We start from the raw sequence: 17721 nt of genomic DNA on the forward strand, positions 1-17721 counted from the left end.
GCCAAAGGTTAAAAAATGTGGCTAGTGGGCCAGACCCAACTCACAGAATGCTTTGTCTGAACTGCATGATATTTTTTCTAATCTAAATATTTGCCAGCATTAAAAATTGGGAGATTTCACACAGAAGAACCCAGATTTCCAACTTTTCTTGAAATATCAGAAGATCTGGCAAAAACTAGGCTGAAGGTAAGTAGCAGCTACATGTTTCAGAGAAAGCATACACTCTCCAGTTGGTTACAGCTCTCACCTTTACCTGTGCTGCACTCATTTCATTTGAGTTTATAAACCCTGTTTTAGACCTTCAACATTTATTTCCTGAACTAAAGTGATAACTTCTTGATTGGCCTCCCTTTCTCTGGTCTTTATCCGCTTCAATTCTTATTTGACAATGTTGACAGATAGACTTTAAAATGAAACTTTTTCAGTTCACTCCCTACTTAAATTCCTCAATAGTGCCCCATCATTTGAAAGATAGAGTTCAACTTCCTATCATAACATGCAAAGCTATTTTTTACATAATCCCAGTATGCAACTTCAGTCCTACTCTGTATTCAATCAGACTGAATTGCTTATAGATCTCCAAAAATGCCAAGCTCTCTCCCACTTCTGTACTTTTAAAAATGCTCTCTCCTCAACCTAGAATGTTTATCCTTTCTTGCCTGGCTAACTCCTACTCTTTCTTCAATATCAGCTCAAGTAAGATCTCTTCTGGGACATTTTCCCAGGCTCCTCCTCCCCACCCTCTCTACCTACCACTTCCAATCAGTCTACTAGGCAGCTCCTCCTGTATATCAGTAGCATCCTGTGGCTATTACAGCACCATATTATAATTATTTAATTTTTTTTTTCTGGTGTCCTCCAACTAGACGGAACTCCTTGAAGGCAACCACTGTTAAATTTCATCTTAAAATGTAAATGAGAAGACAAAAGTGCTTCCTCAATTATTTATTTGGTAGCAGTAGATGAGAAAAGGAACAAACATTTGTAAAAGGCCTCATGTGCCAAGTACTACAGCTAGGTCCTTTTGCAATATTTAATTTACAATAAATGAGATAGAATTTAATAGGATTTACAATAAATGAAAAAGTGGACAGATTTTAGAATTTCAGTTATGAGTTGGTTAAATTTTGAGGTACTAGTTGCTTTTGCAAGATTCTCACATTACACCATTCTGAGGTCACAGCTGTCATTCAAATACTAATAATTTGCTTAAGATTAATTTTCAGTTCATATTATTTCTGAGTTAACTCTTAGTGTCATTTCCCCTGATCTGAAAAAAAGGGGAAGGAAAAAACCCAAATGCTCAAGATCAACAAAGCTTAAGGAAAGTTTTAGAAAAAATCCTTAACAACATCCATGCAACAAAACATTCATGTAAGGAGAAAGCTTACATGTAAAATCTTATGTAAAGAGAAATATTATGTAACACTCACATAGGAAGGATTCACTCAAACATAATTTTCAGCTGTTCCTATACTTAGTAAAAGAGGTAAAATTATTGAAAAACATCTAAAACGTCAACTTACCCTTTCTGTAAGAACTACAATTGGTGAAAACGCAGAATTCAGGAAATCATAAACATCAATTTGAAATAAATATTTCAGAATCTGACACTCAGAAGCATCTTCTGTCAATTTATAAATAAAAATATGTTAACACTTGATGCAATGTAATTTTGAATCTAATTTTTTCCGTACTTGCTGCATTGGAGAACAAATAGCTTGTTTCTTACCTTTTAGAGCAACATAATTTTGAGAAGACAAAGAGTAATCAGTTGAAAAGATCTGACTGTTTGACAGGGTATTTTCCACAAATGTGTCTATTTCCACTTGAGTAGGTCTTTCAGTGTCTAGTGATGTTTCTGATTTTTCATCATTATTTTCAGAAGATAGAGTTTTGAAATGTACTTCTTCGTGAACTCTCATAGATAACTCTATTTTAGAGACCATATCTGTAAATAAATAAGGAGAAATGTTTGGGATTTTTTTTTTACATGCTTGCTTTGTTGTGGGCTTCCTATTTTTTTTCTAGGCAGGTCATTCTTTGAATCTTGCGGGCATTGTGATACTTCATTATGGAAAGAATTCATTAAAACATAAATTTGTAGCCTCTATTAGTTGCTACTTCTGATGTAATAAATTACCACACACTTAGTGGCTTAAAGGATACAAATATATTCTCTTAGAGTTCTGGAAATCAGAAATCCTACAACCAAGGTTTTGGCAGGGCTGTGTGTTCCTTCTGGAGGCTCTAGAGGAGAACCCATTTCATTGCCTTTTCTACCTTCTGGAGGGCATCTGCATCCTTTGACTCATGGCCCTGTATATATGAAGATATATATGTACATCTCAAGAACCTTCATTTAAAAAGGATTACCAGGCTTCCCTGGTGGCGCAGTGGTTAAGAATCCGCCTGCCAATGCGGGGGACACAGGTTCAAGCCCTGGTCCAGGAAGATCACACATGCCACAGAGCAACTAAGACCGTGTGCCACAACTACTAAGCCTGTGCTCTAGAGCCTGCGAGCCACAACTACTGGGCCTGCGGGCCTAGAGCTCATGCTCCACAGCAAGAGAAGCCTGCACATTGCAACGAAGAGTAGACTCTGCTTGCCGCAACTAGTGAAAGCCCGTGTGCAGCAACAAAGACCCAATGCAGCCAAAACTAAATTAAAAAAAAAATTTATTTTAAAATTTATAAAAAATAATAAAAAATAAAAAGGATTACCCTTCCCCAAAATAAAGAAAAAAAAATAATTTGAAACATATATGTCATAATTTTACACGTTTGTAATGTTGCATCATATGCATACATGTGCATACCATGTCAAATAGCCATCAATTTAAGACAATTCAATTTTCAAACATAGTTTAAACTGATCACCTGATTCAATGAACTAATCAAACAGGATTAAAAAAAAAAGTTCTAAGTAGTCCTAGCCTGATCTATAGTATTCAAGTAAATTGTGGGATTTATTCCTCAGTTACTTTTTAAGACAAGGATAGAAAAGTATCAGTGCAGCCCTGAAAAACAATATTAAAGAATAGTCCTGGGCTTCCCTGGTGGCGCAGTGGTTGAGAGTCCACCTGCCAATGCAGGGGACACTGGTTCGTGTCCCGGTCCGGGAAGATCCCACATGCCGCAGAGCAGCTGGGCCCGTAAGCCATGGCCACTGAGCCTGTGCGTCTGGAGCCTGTGCTCCGCAACGGGAGAGGCCACAACAGTGAGAGGTCCGTGTTCCGCAAAAAAATAAATAAATAAATAAATAAAAATTAAAATTAAAAAAATATATATAAAATAAAAAGAAAAATGAATAGTCCTAACTGAATTATTCAATGTCTATCTTTGCTCTTTGAGTTATGAATTTAACACATGGCTTTGATGCTGTCACTTACTTAGCATTGTTTAAAAGATGAAAGTCCCAAGTAAGCAAACACATATCTGTAATTTACTCATGCCACCTGTGGACATTAAACTTAAAAATGAACAATCAACTCAGGAGTCTGAATACAATAGAACTGTTGTAAATACAGGACTCAAATAGTGATCTACAGTTATGTTTAATGGCATTAGGGGAAAAAAAGGCTTATTCGACAATTAATTACACCAAATTTATATGTGCCTAAATTGGTTTATTTTAAATATTGTTTTACACTGCATTTGAAATAAATACATGTGAATAAAATGAAAATTTCCTATAATAATTTCATATTTGATTATACTTTTGAGGTATTATTTTCACATTACTTAAATCTAAGCTTTAAGATTTACATTAGAAGCCAAAACAATCTTGAAAAAGAAGAGCTGGAGGAATCAAGTTCCCTGACTTCAGACTATACTACAAAGCTACAGTCAAGACACATGGATCAGTGGAACAGGATAGAGAGCCTAGAAATAGACCCATGCACTTATGGTCAATTAATCTAGAACAAAGGAGGTGAGAATATACAATGGAGAAAAGACAGTATCTTCAATAAACGGTGCTGGGAAAACTGGACAGCTACATGTAAAAGAATGAAATTAGAACATTCTCTAATACTATATACAAAAATAAACTCAAAATGGATTAGAGACCTGAATGTAGGACTGGATACGATAAAACTCCTAGAGGAAAACATAGGCCGAACACTCTTTGACATGAATTGCAACAGCATTTTGGGGGATCTGTTTCCTAGAGATGGAAAGGGAAACAAAACCAAAAGTAAACAAATGGGACCTAATTAAGCTAAAATGCTTTGCACAGCAAAGGAAACCATAAGCAAAACAAAAAGACAACCTATGGAATGGGAGAAAATATTTGTGGATGATGCAACTGACAAGGGATTGAGTTCCAAAATATACAAACAACTCATAGAGCTCAATATCAAAAAAGCAAACAACCCAATCAAAAAAATGAGTGGAAGACCTAAATAGGCATTTCTCCAAAGAAGACATCTGGATGGCCAAGAAGCACATGAAAAGATGTTCAATGTTGCTAATTATTAGAGAAATTCAAATCAAAAGTACAATGAGGTATCACCTCACACCAGTCAGAATGGTTATCATCAAAATATCTACAAACAATAAATGCTAGAGAGAGTGTAGAGAAAAGGGAACCCTCTTATACTGTTGGTAGGAATGTAAACTGATACAGCCACTATGGAGAACAGTATGGAGGTTTCTTAAGAAACTAAAAATAGAACTACCATATGATCCAACAATCCCATTCCTGGATATATATCGGGAGAAAACTATAATTTGAAAAGATATAGGCACCCCAATATTCATAGCAACAATATTTACAAATAGCCAAGACATAGAAGCAACCTAAATGTCCATTGACAGATGAACAGATAAAGAAGATGGTATGCATATACAATGGACTATTACTCAGCCATAAAAAAGAATGAAATAATGCCATTTGCAGCAACATTGATGGACCTAGAGATTATCATATTAAATGAAGTAAGTCAGAGAAAGACAAATACCATATGATATCACTTATATGTGGAGTCTAAAAAATGATACAAATGAACTTATTTACAAAACAGAAATAGACTCACAGACAGAAAACAAATTTATGGTTACCAAAGGGGAAAGGGGGGAGAGATAAATTAGGAATTTGGGATTAACAGTTATACACTACTGTATATAAAATGGACAAACAACAAGGTCCTAATGTATAGCACAGGGAACTATATTCAATACCTTATAATAACCTAATATAGAAAAGAATCTGAAAAAGAATATACATATATTCTTATACATATATATTCAGTTATATATGTATAAGTGAATCACTTTGCTGTACACCTGAAACATTGTAAATCAACAATACTTCAAGTAAAAAAAGTACATTAGATACAGATATGACTTTCTTATAATTGTTAATAAATTAATAAACAATTTTAATTCAAATAAAATAATGAATAGTTTTCATATTTAACTGTACTTGGGAAATTCATTATTTAAATAAGCTCAGTTTGGAGTCCTTTTGTAAAATAGAGTTCTAATATCCTAATATTTCCTTAGGATCTATTAATATTGTAATATAAATAATTGTTCCCTAATTTATCTGTTTTGTAAATTCTTATCTCAGGATATTAGCTTTTTATAAATGTGGTTATCTCAAACCTCAGCTTTTCACAAATACTTTTTCAAGATCAGTGATTCATTTTCCTTATGCACTCTTTCTAAATAAGTCAAGTTTTCATTTGTTATTCCCTAAAAGAGTTGTTGAAATTATCTGAAAATATTGGCTATTTTAGCTATTTCTCCAATATTGAGAAAATAGAGTCTGTGATTTTATCTGAATCCCTCTTTCAGTATTCTTCTTTTTTTTAAATATTTATTTATTTATTTGGCTGTGTCGGGTCTTAGTTGTAGCACTCGGGATCTTTGTTGCGTCATGAGGGATCTTCCGTTGCCACGTGCCGGCTCTTCGTTGGGGCTCTTAGGCTCTAGAGCACGCGGGCTTAGTTGTCCTGCAGCATGTGAGATGTTAGTTCCCCAACCAGGGACCAAACCCACATCCCCCTGCATTGGAAGGTGGATTCTTAAACACTGGACCACCAGGGAAGTCCCTAGTATTCTTTTTTTAAAACAAATTTTGCATGACCCCAGCTTGTTTTTCATTTAATTAATAGTGAAATGTTTTGAAGTATTTATATAGTAAGACATCTTTTTTCTGAAACTTAAAGGAATTTCTTAACATTTTTATAAAAGTCCCTCAAAATTAGTTATAATTGAATAAATGCCCTGTTCTCAATTGACTATCTACCAAGTTATTCATATTTATAAATTCTCCCAGCATCACTATATGAAATGATAAATTCTACTAAAATGATATTCAGAATGCCCTGAAGTTTCTATATATAAGCTCTAAAATATTTTTATATATCTATATTTTGCATACTGTATTTCTGGGTCTGATATTGTTTTGTTTTAGTCTCTCTTCTTTCCAATTACCATCTGCTTTTTCACAAATACTCCCTTAGGATCTAACAAGCTTAGAACAAAGTAATTTCCTCTAGCCTTTGAAAATCTAGGTCTCTAATGTTTTCAGTCATGAAAATCATCACACCACCTTATTTAGAAAAGCGTTAGAATCTAAAGTCTATATTCTGGTTGAGGATGTTGATCAAGTAAAGAACTCATATTTTGTAGAATATTAAGAAATAACATATAGTTCTTCTGGAAATTCAAGATAATCAACCAGCACCAGTGAAATGTGTTTCCTTCTGAGTTTGCAACAGTGTTGATCTCTTCTTGTGAAAATTTTTCTGTCATTCTAGGATTCGATTGTTTCTGTATTATTGGCCAATATTTGTTGAGTTTCTAATCTGTCCATCATAGAGACATCAGAATGGAGATGTGGGAAAGTCATGTTATATAATTCTTTACTTAAAATACTATCCACTTGTTTTTAATCATAGGAGTTGCTAGATACCTGAACATCTAGATCTAGAAGTATCCTCTGACACTCTGCTCTCTTCTGTTGCCCTCTGTTTATCTCCCAGAATTGAGAGGCTTGAGGAAGAAAGCTGAAAACTTTTTACATTGTTTTTGCTTGAGTTTCATTATTATCTTGTACACTTAAAGAAAACCCTTGTTATCATAGATCTTCTTGGGGGGAGGAGCTATAGATCTAGAATAAAATATCATTCAGGAATTAAGACGATTTTAAATTACCTTAGCTTAGGTTTCTAAGAACACAATTCAGATATAGCTATATTGGGAAGGTGTAAATGAGCTAAAAAGTGGGTGCAAATAAGAAAAAATTCTCACCTAACAGAACAGGAAGTCAATGAACATCATCTAAAATAGGTTACTCAAAGAAGAATATAAGTATTTTATTTAGAAAATAGAGATAAACACTAAAAGAAATTTTCTTAAAAAAATAAAGGAGGGCTTCCCTGGTGGCACAGTGGTTGAGAGTCCGCCTGCCGATGCAGGGGACACAGGTTCGTGCCCCGGTCCGGGAAGATCCCCCATGCCGCGGAGCGGCTGGGCCCGTGAGACATGCCCGCTGAGCCTGCGCGTCCAGAGCCTGCGCGTCCGGAGCCTGTGCTCCGCAACGGGAGAGGCCGCAACAGTGAGAGGCCCGCGTACTGCAAAAAAATATAATAAAGGAAATTATTGTCCCTGGGACAGAAGTAGAAGTAGAAATGGACAGAGGGAACAGAAATTGCTTTTGTTAAAAAAAAAAAGCCTTAGCACTATTTATATTTTTAACCTGTTTACGTATAATAGTTTGATTAAAGCTTATTGTAAAAGACCTTGAGATCTCCTTGAAACATCCATGTATAGCCAATCATTCTTTGTCCCTTGGGATTTTATTTTATGATATTAAGATCTACTAAATCCCAGAGTAAACCAGAAATTGATAAAAGGGTGATTGATAAAGTTGTTGTTGATTATTGAGTATTTTGAGAAATATGGATTCCTGGATGTTTCATGTGATTTTCACTTTTTAAAATAGATTATGTTTAATGTATGGACACCAAGTGAGGAAAGTGGTGGGGGGGAGGGGTGGTGGTGTGATGAATTGGGAGATTGGGATTGACGTCTATACACTAATATGTATAAAATAGATAACTAATAAGAACCTGCTGTATAAAAATTTTAAAAAATAGATTATATTTTAAAAAGAAATCATATTATAGATATGTTTATACTAACCTGGCTGACCGTGTCCGTTTTTCAACATCATATCTTCCGTATTATCTGCGGGGTAATACTCAACTGAAAATTCTCTTTTATCATTTTCACCTCCATTATTTTCATCCAGTGTCTCTTTGGGAAATGGCAATTCTGTCTCCTTTGGAATGTTCTGGAAGTTCCAGGGGTTGTCAAAAGTATACAAGAACTTTTTAAAATATGGTAAAGTATCAGAATCGTCTGTTTTCTCTAAGACCCTTTTCTTGCCTATTTGATTTTCAGTTTCCATAATTTTTATTATTTTTATTTCTTGTTCCTTATCAGGGTCAAATTCACTTGTTGGAGGATGTCCATGTTTATCTCCCACACCTTCTTCTTCATTTTTTCCATCATCTGATATAATTTTATCTTCATTAGCATATGAAAATCCTAGCATAGCAAAACCAAAATCAAACCAACTTGGCCTGAGAATTGAGCTATCATTAGTGATTGTGTCTTCTTTTTCTGTTAATATTTCTGTATAAGGAACGGTGGGTTCTTCCTCAGAGGATATGGAACTAGGAACATCTTGTAAAGGTGGGTTGCTTTCTTTGGACAGTAATTCAAGCCCTGTATCCTCACCCCCAAAATCAAAATAACTTGTAAATCCACCACCAAACCAACCAGTGTCTTGAGGATTGAGGATGTGCTCTGACTCAGACACTAGTTCAGACTGTTTCTTTGGCACTGAATCAAATTCTGATTCAAGTTCTTGCTTATGTTCTCTTTGGGGCTCACCATTGTTTAATCCCTCTGGGTCATTCTCATCTTCCACTGTTATTTTTCTATTTCCAAATGAGCTTTCTTCTAGAGGTTCAGTAACTGATTCAAAAGTCTTTTCTCCAGCTTGGTCCTTTCCAAATCCAAACCATCCTTTCACTTCAGGAATAGCTGAGGATGGTAGGACATGATCCCCTTCTGGAATAGGATACTGTTCCACATTTCCAGCTTCTACTGCTTCCCAATCTTTTGATTCACTGGTACTTCTGATATCTTCAGGAGCCTCTGATGCTGGAAATTGGTCTTCAAACAAAGTACTTTCAGAAGTTGAATAAAAGCCGAGGTCTATCTGAAAATCATTTTCATATACTCTAGATTTGGGCTCCTTGCCCTCTTCATATGGATATATATTTTCACCATTACCACTGTTTAACTCACTATCTTCATTTTCAAATGTGTAGCTTATTCCAAGAAGACAGAGAAAGTCAGATTCCTGAAAGAAAAAAAGTTACGATTGACATTAATATATAAAAACTCCTTGTTTCTCTGAAATCATTTAAAATGGATGAGTATGATTTCCCAAGGCCACACAACTAGCTGAACAGCAGAGCAAAAACTCCTAATCTCAAACACTTGTATCATAACTGACTTTTCAGGGTTACTGATGTAAACGTAAATGAAAATCCTCTTGCATTAGGATTTATTTATTATCAAATAATTGAAGAAATTCAGAAGCAGAGGCAATCAAGTAGTGAGTATATTCTGCAAATAAACTCTAGTGAACAGGCGTACATGGCCACAAAATCTTGCTCCTGGTAAGGGTACACTGAATGGACATATGCAGCTCTGCAGCGCTTTCAGGGAGGGGAATGTACAGCACATGGTCACAGCTCAGACAAACCAAAGACTCTAAAGCATGAAGGCCTGGTTAGAAGTTGCACTAAAAAAACTTCTTTTTTTTGGCTGCGTTGGGGTGTAGCTGCGGCACGCGGGCTTCGCTCTACTTGTGGCATGCGGGCCCCAGGGCACATGGGTTCTGTGGTTCGCGGCACGCAGGTTGAGCCGCGCGAGCTCAGCGGTTGCAGTGTGCGGGCTCAGTTGCCCCGTGGCATGTGGGATCTTAATTCCCCGACCAGGGATCGGACTTGTGTACCCTGCATTGGAAGGCAGATTCTTTACCACTGGACCACTGGGGAAGTCCCCACTTAGACTTCTTTTATTGAGATATTGCATGTAGCCGATGGAAGCAGTGATCCCCTTGCTCATCTCACAAAACAACCAAATCATCAAGAAGAAAAATGGTGAAGCTATTTTTTTTTAATCTGAAGGTATGAAACAGTGATATACACTGCTCTTTGGATATCACCATTATGAAATGAGAATAAAGCTCAGAATTTTACAAAAAGAAACTTCAGAATTGCAATTTTACAGTATTTTTTGGCATTGCAACATAGTAGGTGATTAACAACAGACGCTGGAGCCAAACACTCTGGGTTCAAATCCTAATCCTGACGTTTACTAGCTCTGTGACCTTGGGCGAATAGGATGACCTTTCTATGCCTCAGTCTCCTCAACTGTAAAATGAGAATAATGACAGTACCTACCTTATAGGGGTGTTGTGAAGATTAAATGAATCAAGTAATTAAAATAGCAACTGTCTCTAGTAAATACTAGCCTAACCTAGCCCAAGGTTACACTACCCCAGATGAACCAGTCATGCAAGGATAAAAAGGCCCAACCCCTTGCCTCTGTTCAGGACAACCCTGAAAGCCCATTCCAGCTTCAAAGCTCCTTATGGAATCACCTGAAACCTTTGTTGCAACCGGATCACAGTTCAACTTCTCTGTCTGCCCAATCCTGCTTTTTCTTGTATTCCCTCACAGGTGCTATTCCCAAGAGTACTCCCTAGTAAACCTCTTGGATGCAAAGATCCGTCTCGGATTCTATTTCCCAGGGAACTTGACCTAAGAATTTGGGCCTTCTAGGGACTTCCCTGGGGGTTCAGTGGGTAAGACTCCACGCTCCCAACGCAGGGGGCCAGGGTTCGATCCCTGGTCGGGGAACTAGATCCCACATGTATGTCGCAACTAAGACCCGGTGCAGCCTAAATAAATACATGTTTTTTAAAAAGTAAAGAATTTGGACTTTCTATATGCTTACTATGTGCTCTGCACTGTGCCAGGTGCTGAAATTCTACAGTAAACAATAGAAAAACGTAATTATAAATTGTGATAAGTGCTATGTAGGAAGTAAACAGGAAGCTGTGATGAAGAAGCAGTAATTCCTTTAGAATTATCATGGAAGAGCTCTCTGAGGCACTGATGTTTCAGCTGTGACCTAAAGGATAAAAAGGAACTAACCAGGTGAAGAACTTAGGGGAAGCGTTCCAAACAGAGGGAAGAGCCCGTTTGGGTTTCTGGGCTAGGAAAGAGCTTGGCATGTTCTAAGAACTATCAATAGGCCAGTGTGGCCAGGAGCATAGTGAGTGCGGGGAGAGTGGCACGTGACAGGGTCAGCAGCGGGAGCAGCAGCAGATCATGTAGAGCCAGGGTAAGGAGTCAGGGCTTGATTCCAGGTTCAATGCAAAGCCATAAAAAGGCTTTAAACCAAGCAAATGACATCATCTGATTTCTTTGTTTTTGTATCTATAAGATCCATTGCTGTCTGGAGAATGAATTGGAAGAGGGCAAAAGCAGGGGCAAGGAGACCAGTTAGAAACCTATTGCAGTGTTCTACTCAAGAGACAATGATGCTTTGAATCAGGGCTATGGGGAGAGTAAAAATGAAGAGAAGACAGATATATTTTGGAGACAGAACTGACAGGACCAGTAGTTATACAGTGAATAGACATTTAATCCCAGAATCTGTGCTGGAAAAGAGCCAGATAATAGTTTACTTAACTAGGCAGACTGACTTCACACTGACCTCACGTAAGGTAAATAGGCTTAACCTGGAATGTGAATTAAATGGGCTAATCAAATTCACATATTGAAGAGTCACCTTCTGATTCCCATTCTCATTATCAAGCCCAGCATTATCAAGCTCATTTAAAACTCCAACAGCAAAAGAGGTTTACAGATATGAGACCTAGAGAGTGTGATGGGAAATAAACTCTGTCCCAGTAGGACAATAACATTAGTAATAATATCTAACACTTACATAGTACTTACTAAGTGCTGTTCTATGTACTTTACATATGCTAATTTTTTTTTTTTTTTTTTGTGCGGTACGCGGGCCTCTCACCGCTGCGGTCTCACCCGTCGCGGAGCACAGGCTCCGGACGCGCAGGCCCAGCGGCCATGGCTCACGGGCCCAACCGCTCCGCGGCATGCGGGATCCTCCCGGACCGGGGCACGAACCCGCGTCCCCTGCATCGGCAGGCGGACTCTCAACCACTGCGTTACCAGGGAAGCCCAATATGCTCATTTTTTGCTCAATAAATTTGTTAAGGTAGCACTATATTATAATCATCATCTTCATTTTACAGATGAGAAAAAAGGCACACAAGACCACATGGGAACTAAGTGGCTGAGTCAGGCTTTGAACCCAGTCCACTTCCAGAATCCATGCTCTTAACCACTATACTTTACTGCCTGTTAATTTTTCAGTAAGCAAAATCCTTGTCATCAATCTCGCCTTACCTGATTTTATTCACATACTCAAACTATTCCTAGAGTGAGTTTTCAGACTATTTTATATATCCACTATATAAGATGTATAACTGATGGGCACTTATACTACAGAAAACTGTTTTAGCCAAAAATTTTTAAATTCAGTTAATAACCGATAAAGCAACTAAACTCCAATATCAATTAATAAAAATAAATAAATAAAGTAATACATTCATTAAAAAAGAAGAAGAAAAAAACTATTGGTAATTGGAAAAGAGAATTCTTGGGTGTTTACAACTATTTCTTTTGTTAGAGAAAATAAAATACAAATTTTCTTTAATAAATAAATAAATAAATTCAATTAATAACCGAAATGAGTTTACTCACTTTTGTTGATATTTCAACTTCCTCAGATATGAACACCTCTTCAATCTGGACTGCATCTTTGGGAAAATACCCAAAGTCCTTTCCTTTCTATCAAAATGAAGAATGAAGATTAGCAAGGAAGAGTGATCAGAGCAATAATGGCCATTGAGCTTAATTTTGTTTCATGTCCTTGGCTTTCATCTATTTCAAATTACAAACATTAACGGCTTTCATTTACCATCTAAAAGAAAGTCAGTGAAATCATATTCCTTTTGCTACTCGACAGAACAGCATAAATCTGAGGGAAAAAAGGGCCAAGCTATAAAATGCCACATTTTCAGATTTCAGAGGGAAAACCACACATTTTCTTTCTTTTTCTGTTCTTAATGACCTTTCTTGCCCAGGTGGACCACAGATTTACACTAGTAAACCTGGAATATCAAAAAGCAAGAGAATTGTGACTGTAGCCAAGCAAGATGGAGCTGTGACATACGCAGCATTTTCAGGATGTCAAAATTGGGTAAGATGTTTAAACTCTGAAGGGCTGAGGTGGATTCATCAAGATAGTAAAGATCTATGAGTCTTCCAGGGTGCATTTGGTTCCATACAACTTTTCTGAGGGTGCCTTGGTAACAGAGATCCTCTCAATCGGTTTAAGTGCATACAAGATGTCCCCCAAGAGTGAAGGCTTCACATAACCACACTCGGCCCATTTCCCACCCCTGTCAAAGTTTAAAGAGCATATTTCTTTTGGCCCTTTGATTCAGCACCATTATACCTCAACTGTGATTCTTCCAGCTCTCCAGTTGCTGCAATTATTTGGAAACTGACAGAATGAACTCCACAGTGTGGCTTCTTTTTCTTGGCCATGCCAGTGGGGCTTGCGGGATCTTAGTTCCCTGACCAGGGATTGAACCCGGGCCCCCTGGCAATGAAAGCCCAGAGTCCCAACCACACAGTGTGGCTTCTTAAACAGTTATCGCCTGGGTTAGACACCTAAGGCACAAAACCAAGTGTGCTTGAAACGTCACCCTGGCTCCACACATTACATGCTGCTTTTGTGTGGAACTATCATTTTCACACATAGTAAACAAGAAAGAATGCTTTCTTTTCCTCTTATGATACTGTGTCATTTTCCTTATAGTTGCATTGGGTACCTCCCATGCATTCAAGACAGAGAAATGGCATGTTTAAGGCACCATAAGCAGTAAGAAGTCTTGGGAGCTGCAAAGTCCAGGTAAACAATTCTGGCCAACAAGAGTCTGAGGTTCAGTCATGTAGTCCCTCATGCTAAAAAGCAGGATAGACCCAAATAGAATCTGCTCCTTCAAATAAAGATCACAGAGGCGACACAGGGAAGAGATCTTATGCATACGCAATATGGAAATGATGTATGTATCAGGTTGGTCATGCTTGTTCAGCTTGGGAGTAAAGTCGCTTGTCATGGTATCTTTTCATTCTGAGGCATGATATAATCTAAGATAAGACCTATATTCAACTGAAAATATTAATCATTAATTTTTCTATCTGTATATTCAGAGAGGTGATTGAGGCATCTAGGCGTTTCAGTGTAATAGGACTTTGGGCCAAACAGTGGTCTCTCTCAGTTATTCTTTTTCTCCACGAAAAATTCATATACCTCGCTTCCCTAGGTTACTGATCTTTCTAAGGATCTCTTCAATAGCAACTCAGTCCTTGATTTGCTCAGAAAGACATGTCTTTTTTTTTTTTCTTTTTTTGGCCAAGTGGGATCTTAGTTCCCCAACCAGGGAATGAAACTGCGCCCTCGGCAATGAAAGCTCAGAGTCCTAACCATTGGACCACCAGGGAATTCCCAAGACATGTCATTTAATCTGATTAACTAAAACTTCCCAGTCTCTCTTAAACTTGGCCATTGGTAGCACCAAGGGATGGCTGGGGTTACCTAGTCATCCCATAATCTCCACTGGCACCTCTAAAAGTCTCTTCAAATAAATATAAAACCTAAGTTCAAACACTATGCATGCTGTGTAAAAGTAATTTCAAGGCACTCTTAAGCCTTCATCCCAACCAGACTGGCTTCCCCAAAGCTACTTTTTATAGAAATTCTGGAACCAACACTAAACATGACCATATTTTGTTTGTTTGTTTAAATATGTTAAGGGTTTTTAATAGATATATAAAGTACTTTGAAATTCTTAAAGTTCCTTTAGAGATGAACACCAGGCATCCTTGTGCAAGCTAGTCATTTATTCTGTATTCAATTTGTAAGATTAGATACTTACACTTCCTGCCCACAAATCTTCACTTTCTCCTGCAAGTTTAACATAAACAGATATCTCTTCTCCCTTAGTGAAGTTCAGGTATCGACAGTCAGGTCCTCTGTAATCTCTTATGGCTAAAACTCTGCTTATTAAAGCTATGTAAACATGCAGAGAAAAACACACAGTAGAGAAGGGAAGGAAAAGATAATTAGTTTTCTTCTGGCACCTACTATACTCCAGGCATCATGATAAGCTCTTTCATACCTTTTATTACTGCTATTATTAAATCCTCAGAACAGACTTATGAGATAAATAATCTCATCTCAGACTAAAAAATGAGCCTTTAATTAAGTATCAAAGAGTTGGTCACACACCTGAAAAATGGTGGAGCCAGATTTGAACTGAAGTTCTTTTCACTGTAACATCCGCCTTCTGTATTCTGAGTTTTCTTTCTGTTTTTTCCTAAGCCTTTCTAAAAACCCATCAGTCTCTCTTCATGGACAACTCATATCCTACTTCCGCTATAAGACATCCTTAATTGGTCCATCCTACTCTGCCGCTTCTCTGAATTTCAATATTATCTATTATCCTTATGTTGTATTACTATTTACTGTTTCATATTGACCTGTCTTGTCATCATTCACTAGAATGAAAATCCCTGGAGGACAAGAAACTTACCTTACATTTCATTTTATCCCTCTTAGATACACACCCCTCATCCCCCAGACCCAGCACATAATAGGCCCTTAATAACTATGAAAGACCATAACCACATATGCTAGATTTAGCCCTTCAGCACATAAAGTAATATACATACCTTATTAACGAATATAATTATACTGGCATATGTAAAACATTTTCATTAAGTCGTGCAATTAAAGTTAAAATAACTTTTATCAATTACTACAAATTTGAATGTTCTCTTTTCATGTTATGTGCCTAGCCCTAAGGAAACTAAAATGAGGCTGTAAAGAAGGAAAGAAAAGTTGTTATAATAATATTATTATAAAACATCATCTAGTAAACATTCTCTATATATTAAATTATGTATCCAAATGATTAAGGAAAATGTTTACACATAAAAAATTTACTTTTAAATCATTTATGTTCATACTAATAATATTTTGCATTTTTAATTACATGTTGCAAATTCGAAGTAATTCTCATATACTGGAGGGATAGAACAATATAAAGCAATTCTAATATACTGGGATGCTATTCATTTTGTACCATAATGCCAATTTCAGAAAATAAGTTCTTAAGCAATAAAATGAAAATTAATTTCTCTTTGTAGAAGAAGGAAGTTTAATATTCAAAGATATAAATAAAATTATGTATTCCTAACACTGATTTCAGTATTTTTGCATAATAAGGGAACACAGAAATAATTAATATTTGATAAAGTTTACATAATAGATCATGATGGTTTGAAATAAAAACAGTCTTAGAAAACTCATGAGAATCAGAAACTTCTGATTGTGAAATAGAAACTAAAAAATGTAAGGGCTTCATAAAAATAACTATCAAATGGCTTGATATCTTTTTTAATACAAATCAATCACATTTATCTTAAAAAATAGTAAAAGTGCTAATTAGTTTGTTTTTGAGATCTGGATTAATATCCTTAAAATTTCTTATATATTTATATATCAGGCTGATCTTTGCCCCTTTGTATATTTACATTAAAAACGATCACAAAATACTTTGCTTCCAGCATTTCTCTTTTATAGTGTACTATACCTTATAAATATTTCTCAATGATATTAACGTTCATTTTTATCATACATGTCCACAATAACATTTTACATTATTTCAGAGCCTCATTTTAAGAGGAAAAGAAGGGAAAAAAAGAAAAGCGACTTACTTTCACATTCCAAGTCACCACATTTTTTTAAGTCTGCCAGCAGTTTTGTGCCCTCCAGACATTTTGTCAGAGAAATAACCAGAAGGAGGATTCTGTGAACTCCAAGATCCGCCATGCTAAAACAAGCAGGAATCCCAAACAAGGTTTAAACCAGTTGTTTAGGTGCTAGATATGCCAGCCAAAACAGGAGATACCCCGCACCCTTTACTAAATATAAGAGGAAAAATTTGGGGTTTTTTAAATCCCTTGATAACTACCTTTTTCTACTGGTGTTTAGGCTTAACTTGAGGGACAAAAACTCTCTGTTCTCAATCTGCAGTATCAGCAGTGTCAGGTATCCAGATTATACATAAGGGTTTAATAATTAACAGGGATTTTTAGTTGGAGTCATGTTTTATAAAGCCAGTGCAGTAAAACTCTCTTGCTTAAAGGCACCTTGCATTCCACAGAACAATTCTTAAAGAGGCCTTCATAAAAAGGTAGTTCATCTCCTTCTGTTAAAGTCTTCAGGTAGATCAGTCAATAAGTTCATAGTATTTGCTGCATGCAAATACCAGCATCAGTGGAGATATAGTTATATGTAGAAGCAATAATAATTTATGTTAAAAGCATGGTTTGGGATTATCATGATGAAAGTTATTTGAAAAAAAAATCCCACGTTCGTATTTTAACAACCTTCAGTGTTACTATGAAGTTGAAACTTATATTTAGTTAAGATAGTTAAAATGTATTAAGTACTT

General features: G+C 36.5%; 1 protein-coding gene across 1 annotated transcript; it reads right to left on the bottom strand.

The window, feature by feature from the left end:
* Window positions 1-942: 942 nt before the first annotated feature.
* Window positions 943-17269, bottom strand: LOC137224345 (melanoma inhibitory activity protein 2-like). The gene is made up of 6 exons (XM_067737191.1): window positions 16982-17269; window positions 15139-15272; window positions 12896-12982; window positions 8160-9390; window positions 1733-1951; window positions 943-1627 (listed from the first exon to the last, which is right to left on the bottom strand). Exons 1-6 carry the CDS (start codon window positions 17094-17096, stop codon window positions 1518-1520), a joined length of 1896 nt encoding a protein of 631 aa, XP_067593292.1. The 5' UTR covers window positions 17097-17269; the 3' UTR covers window positions 943-1517.
* Window positions 17270-17721: the final 452 nt, after the last annotated feature.

This window comes from Pseudorca crassidens, chromosome 1, assembly GCF_039906515.1.
Source record: "Pseudorca crassidens isolate mPseCra1 chromosome 1, mPseCra1.hap1, whole genome shotgun sequence".
NCBI lineage: Eukaryota > Metazoa > Chordata > Mammalia > Artiodactyla > Delphinidae > Pseudorca > Pseudorca crassidens.

Coding starts and splice junctions, on each gene's coding strand:
- LOC137224345 (XM_067737191.1), bottom strand. CDS start 17,096: ATGGCGGATCTTGGAGTTCACAGAATCCTCCTTCTGGTTATTTCTCTG. Junction 12,983..15,138: donor AAGATTTGTGGGCAGGAAGT/GTAAGTATCTAA, acceptor TCATTTTGATAG/AAAGGAAAGGACTTTGGGTA. Junction 9,391..12,895: donor AAGTTGAAATATCAACAAAA/GTGAGTAAACTC, acceptor TTTTTCTTTCAG/GAATCTGACTTTCTCTGTCT.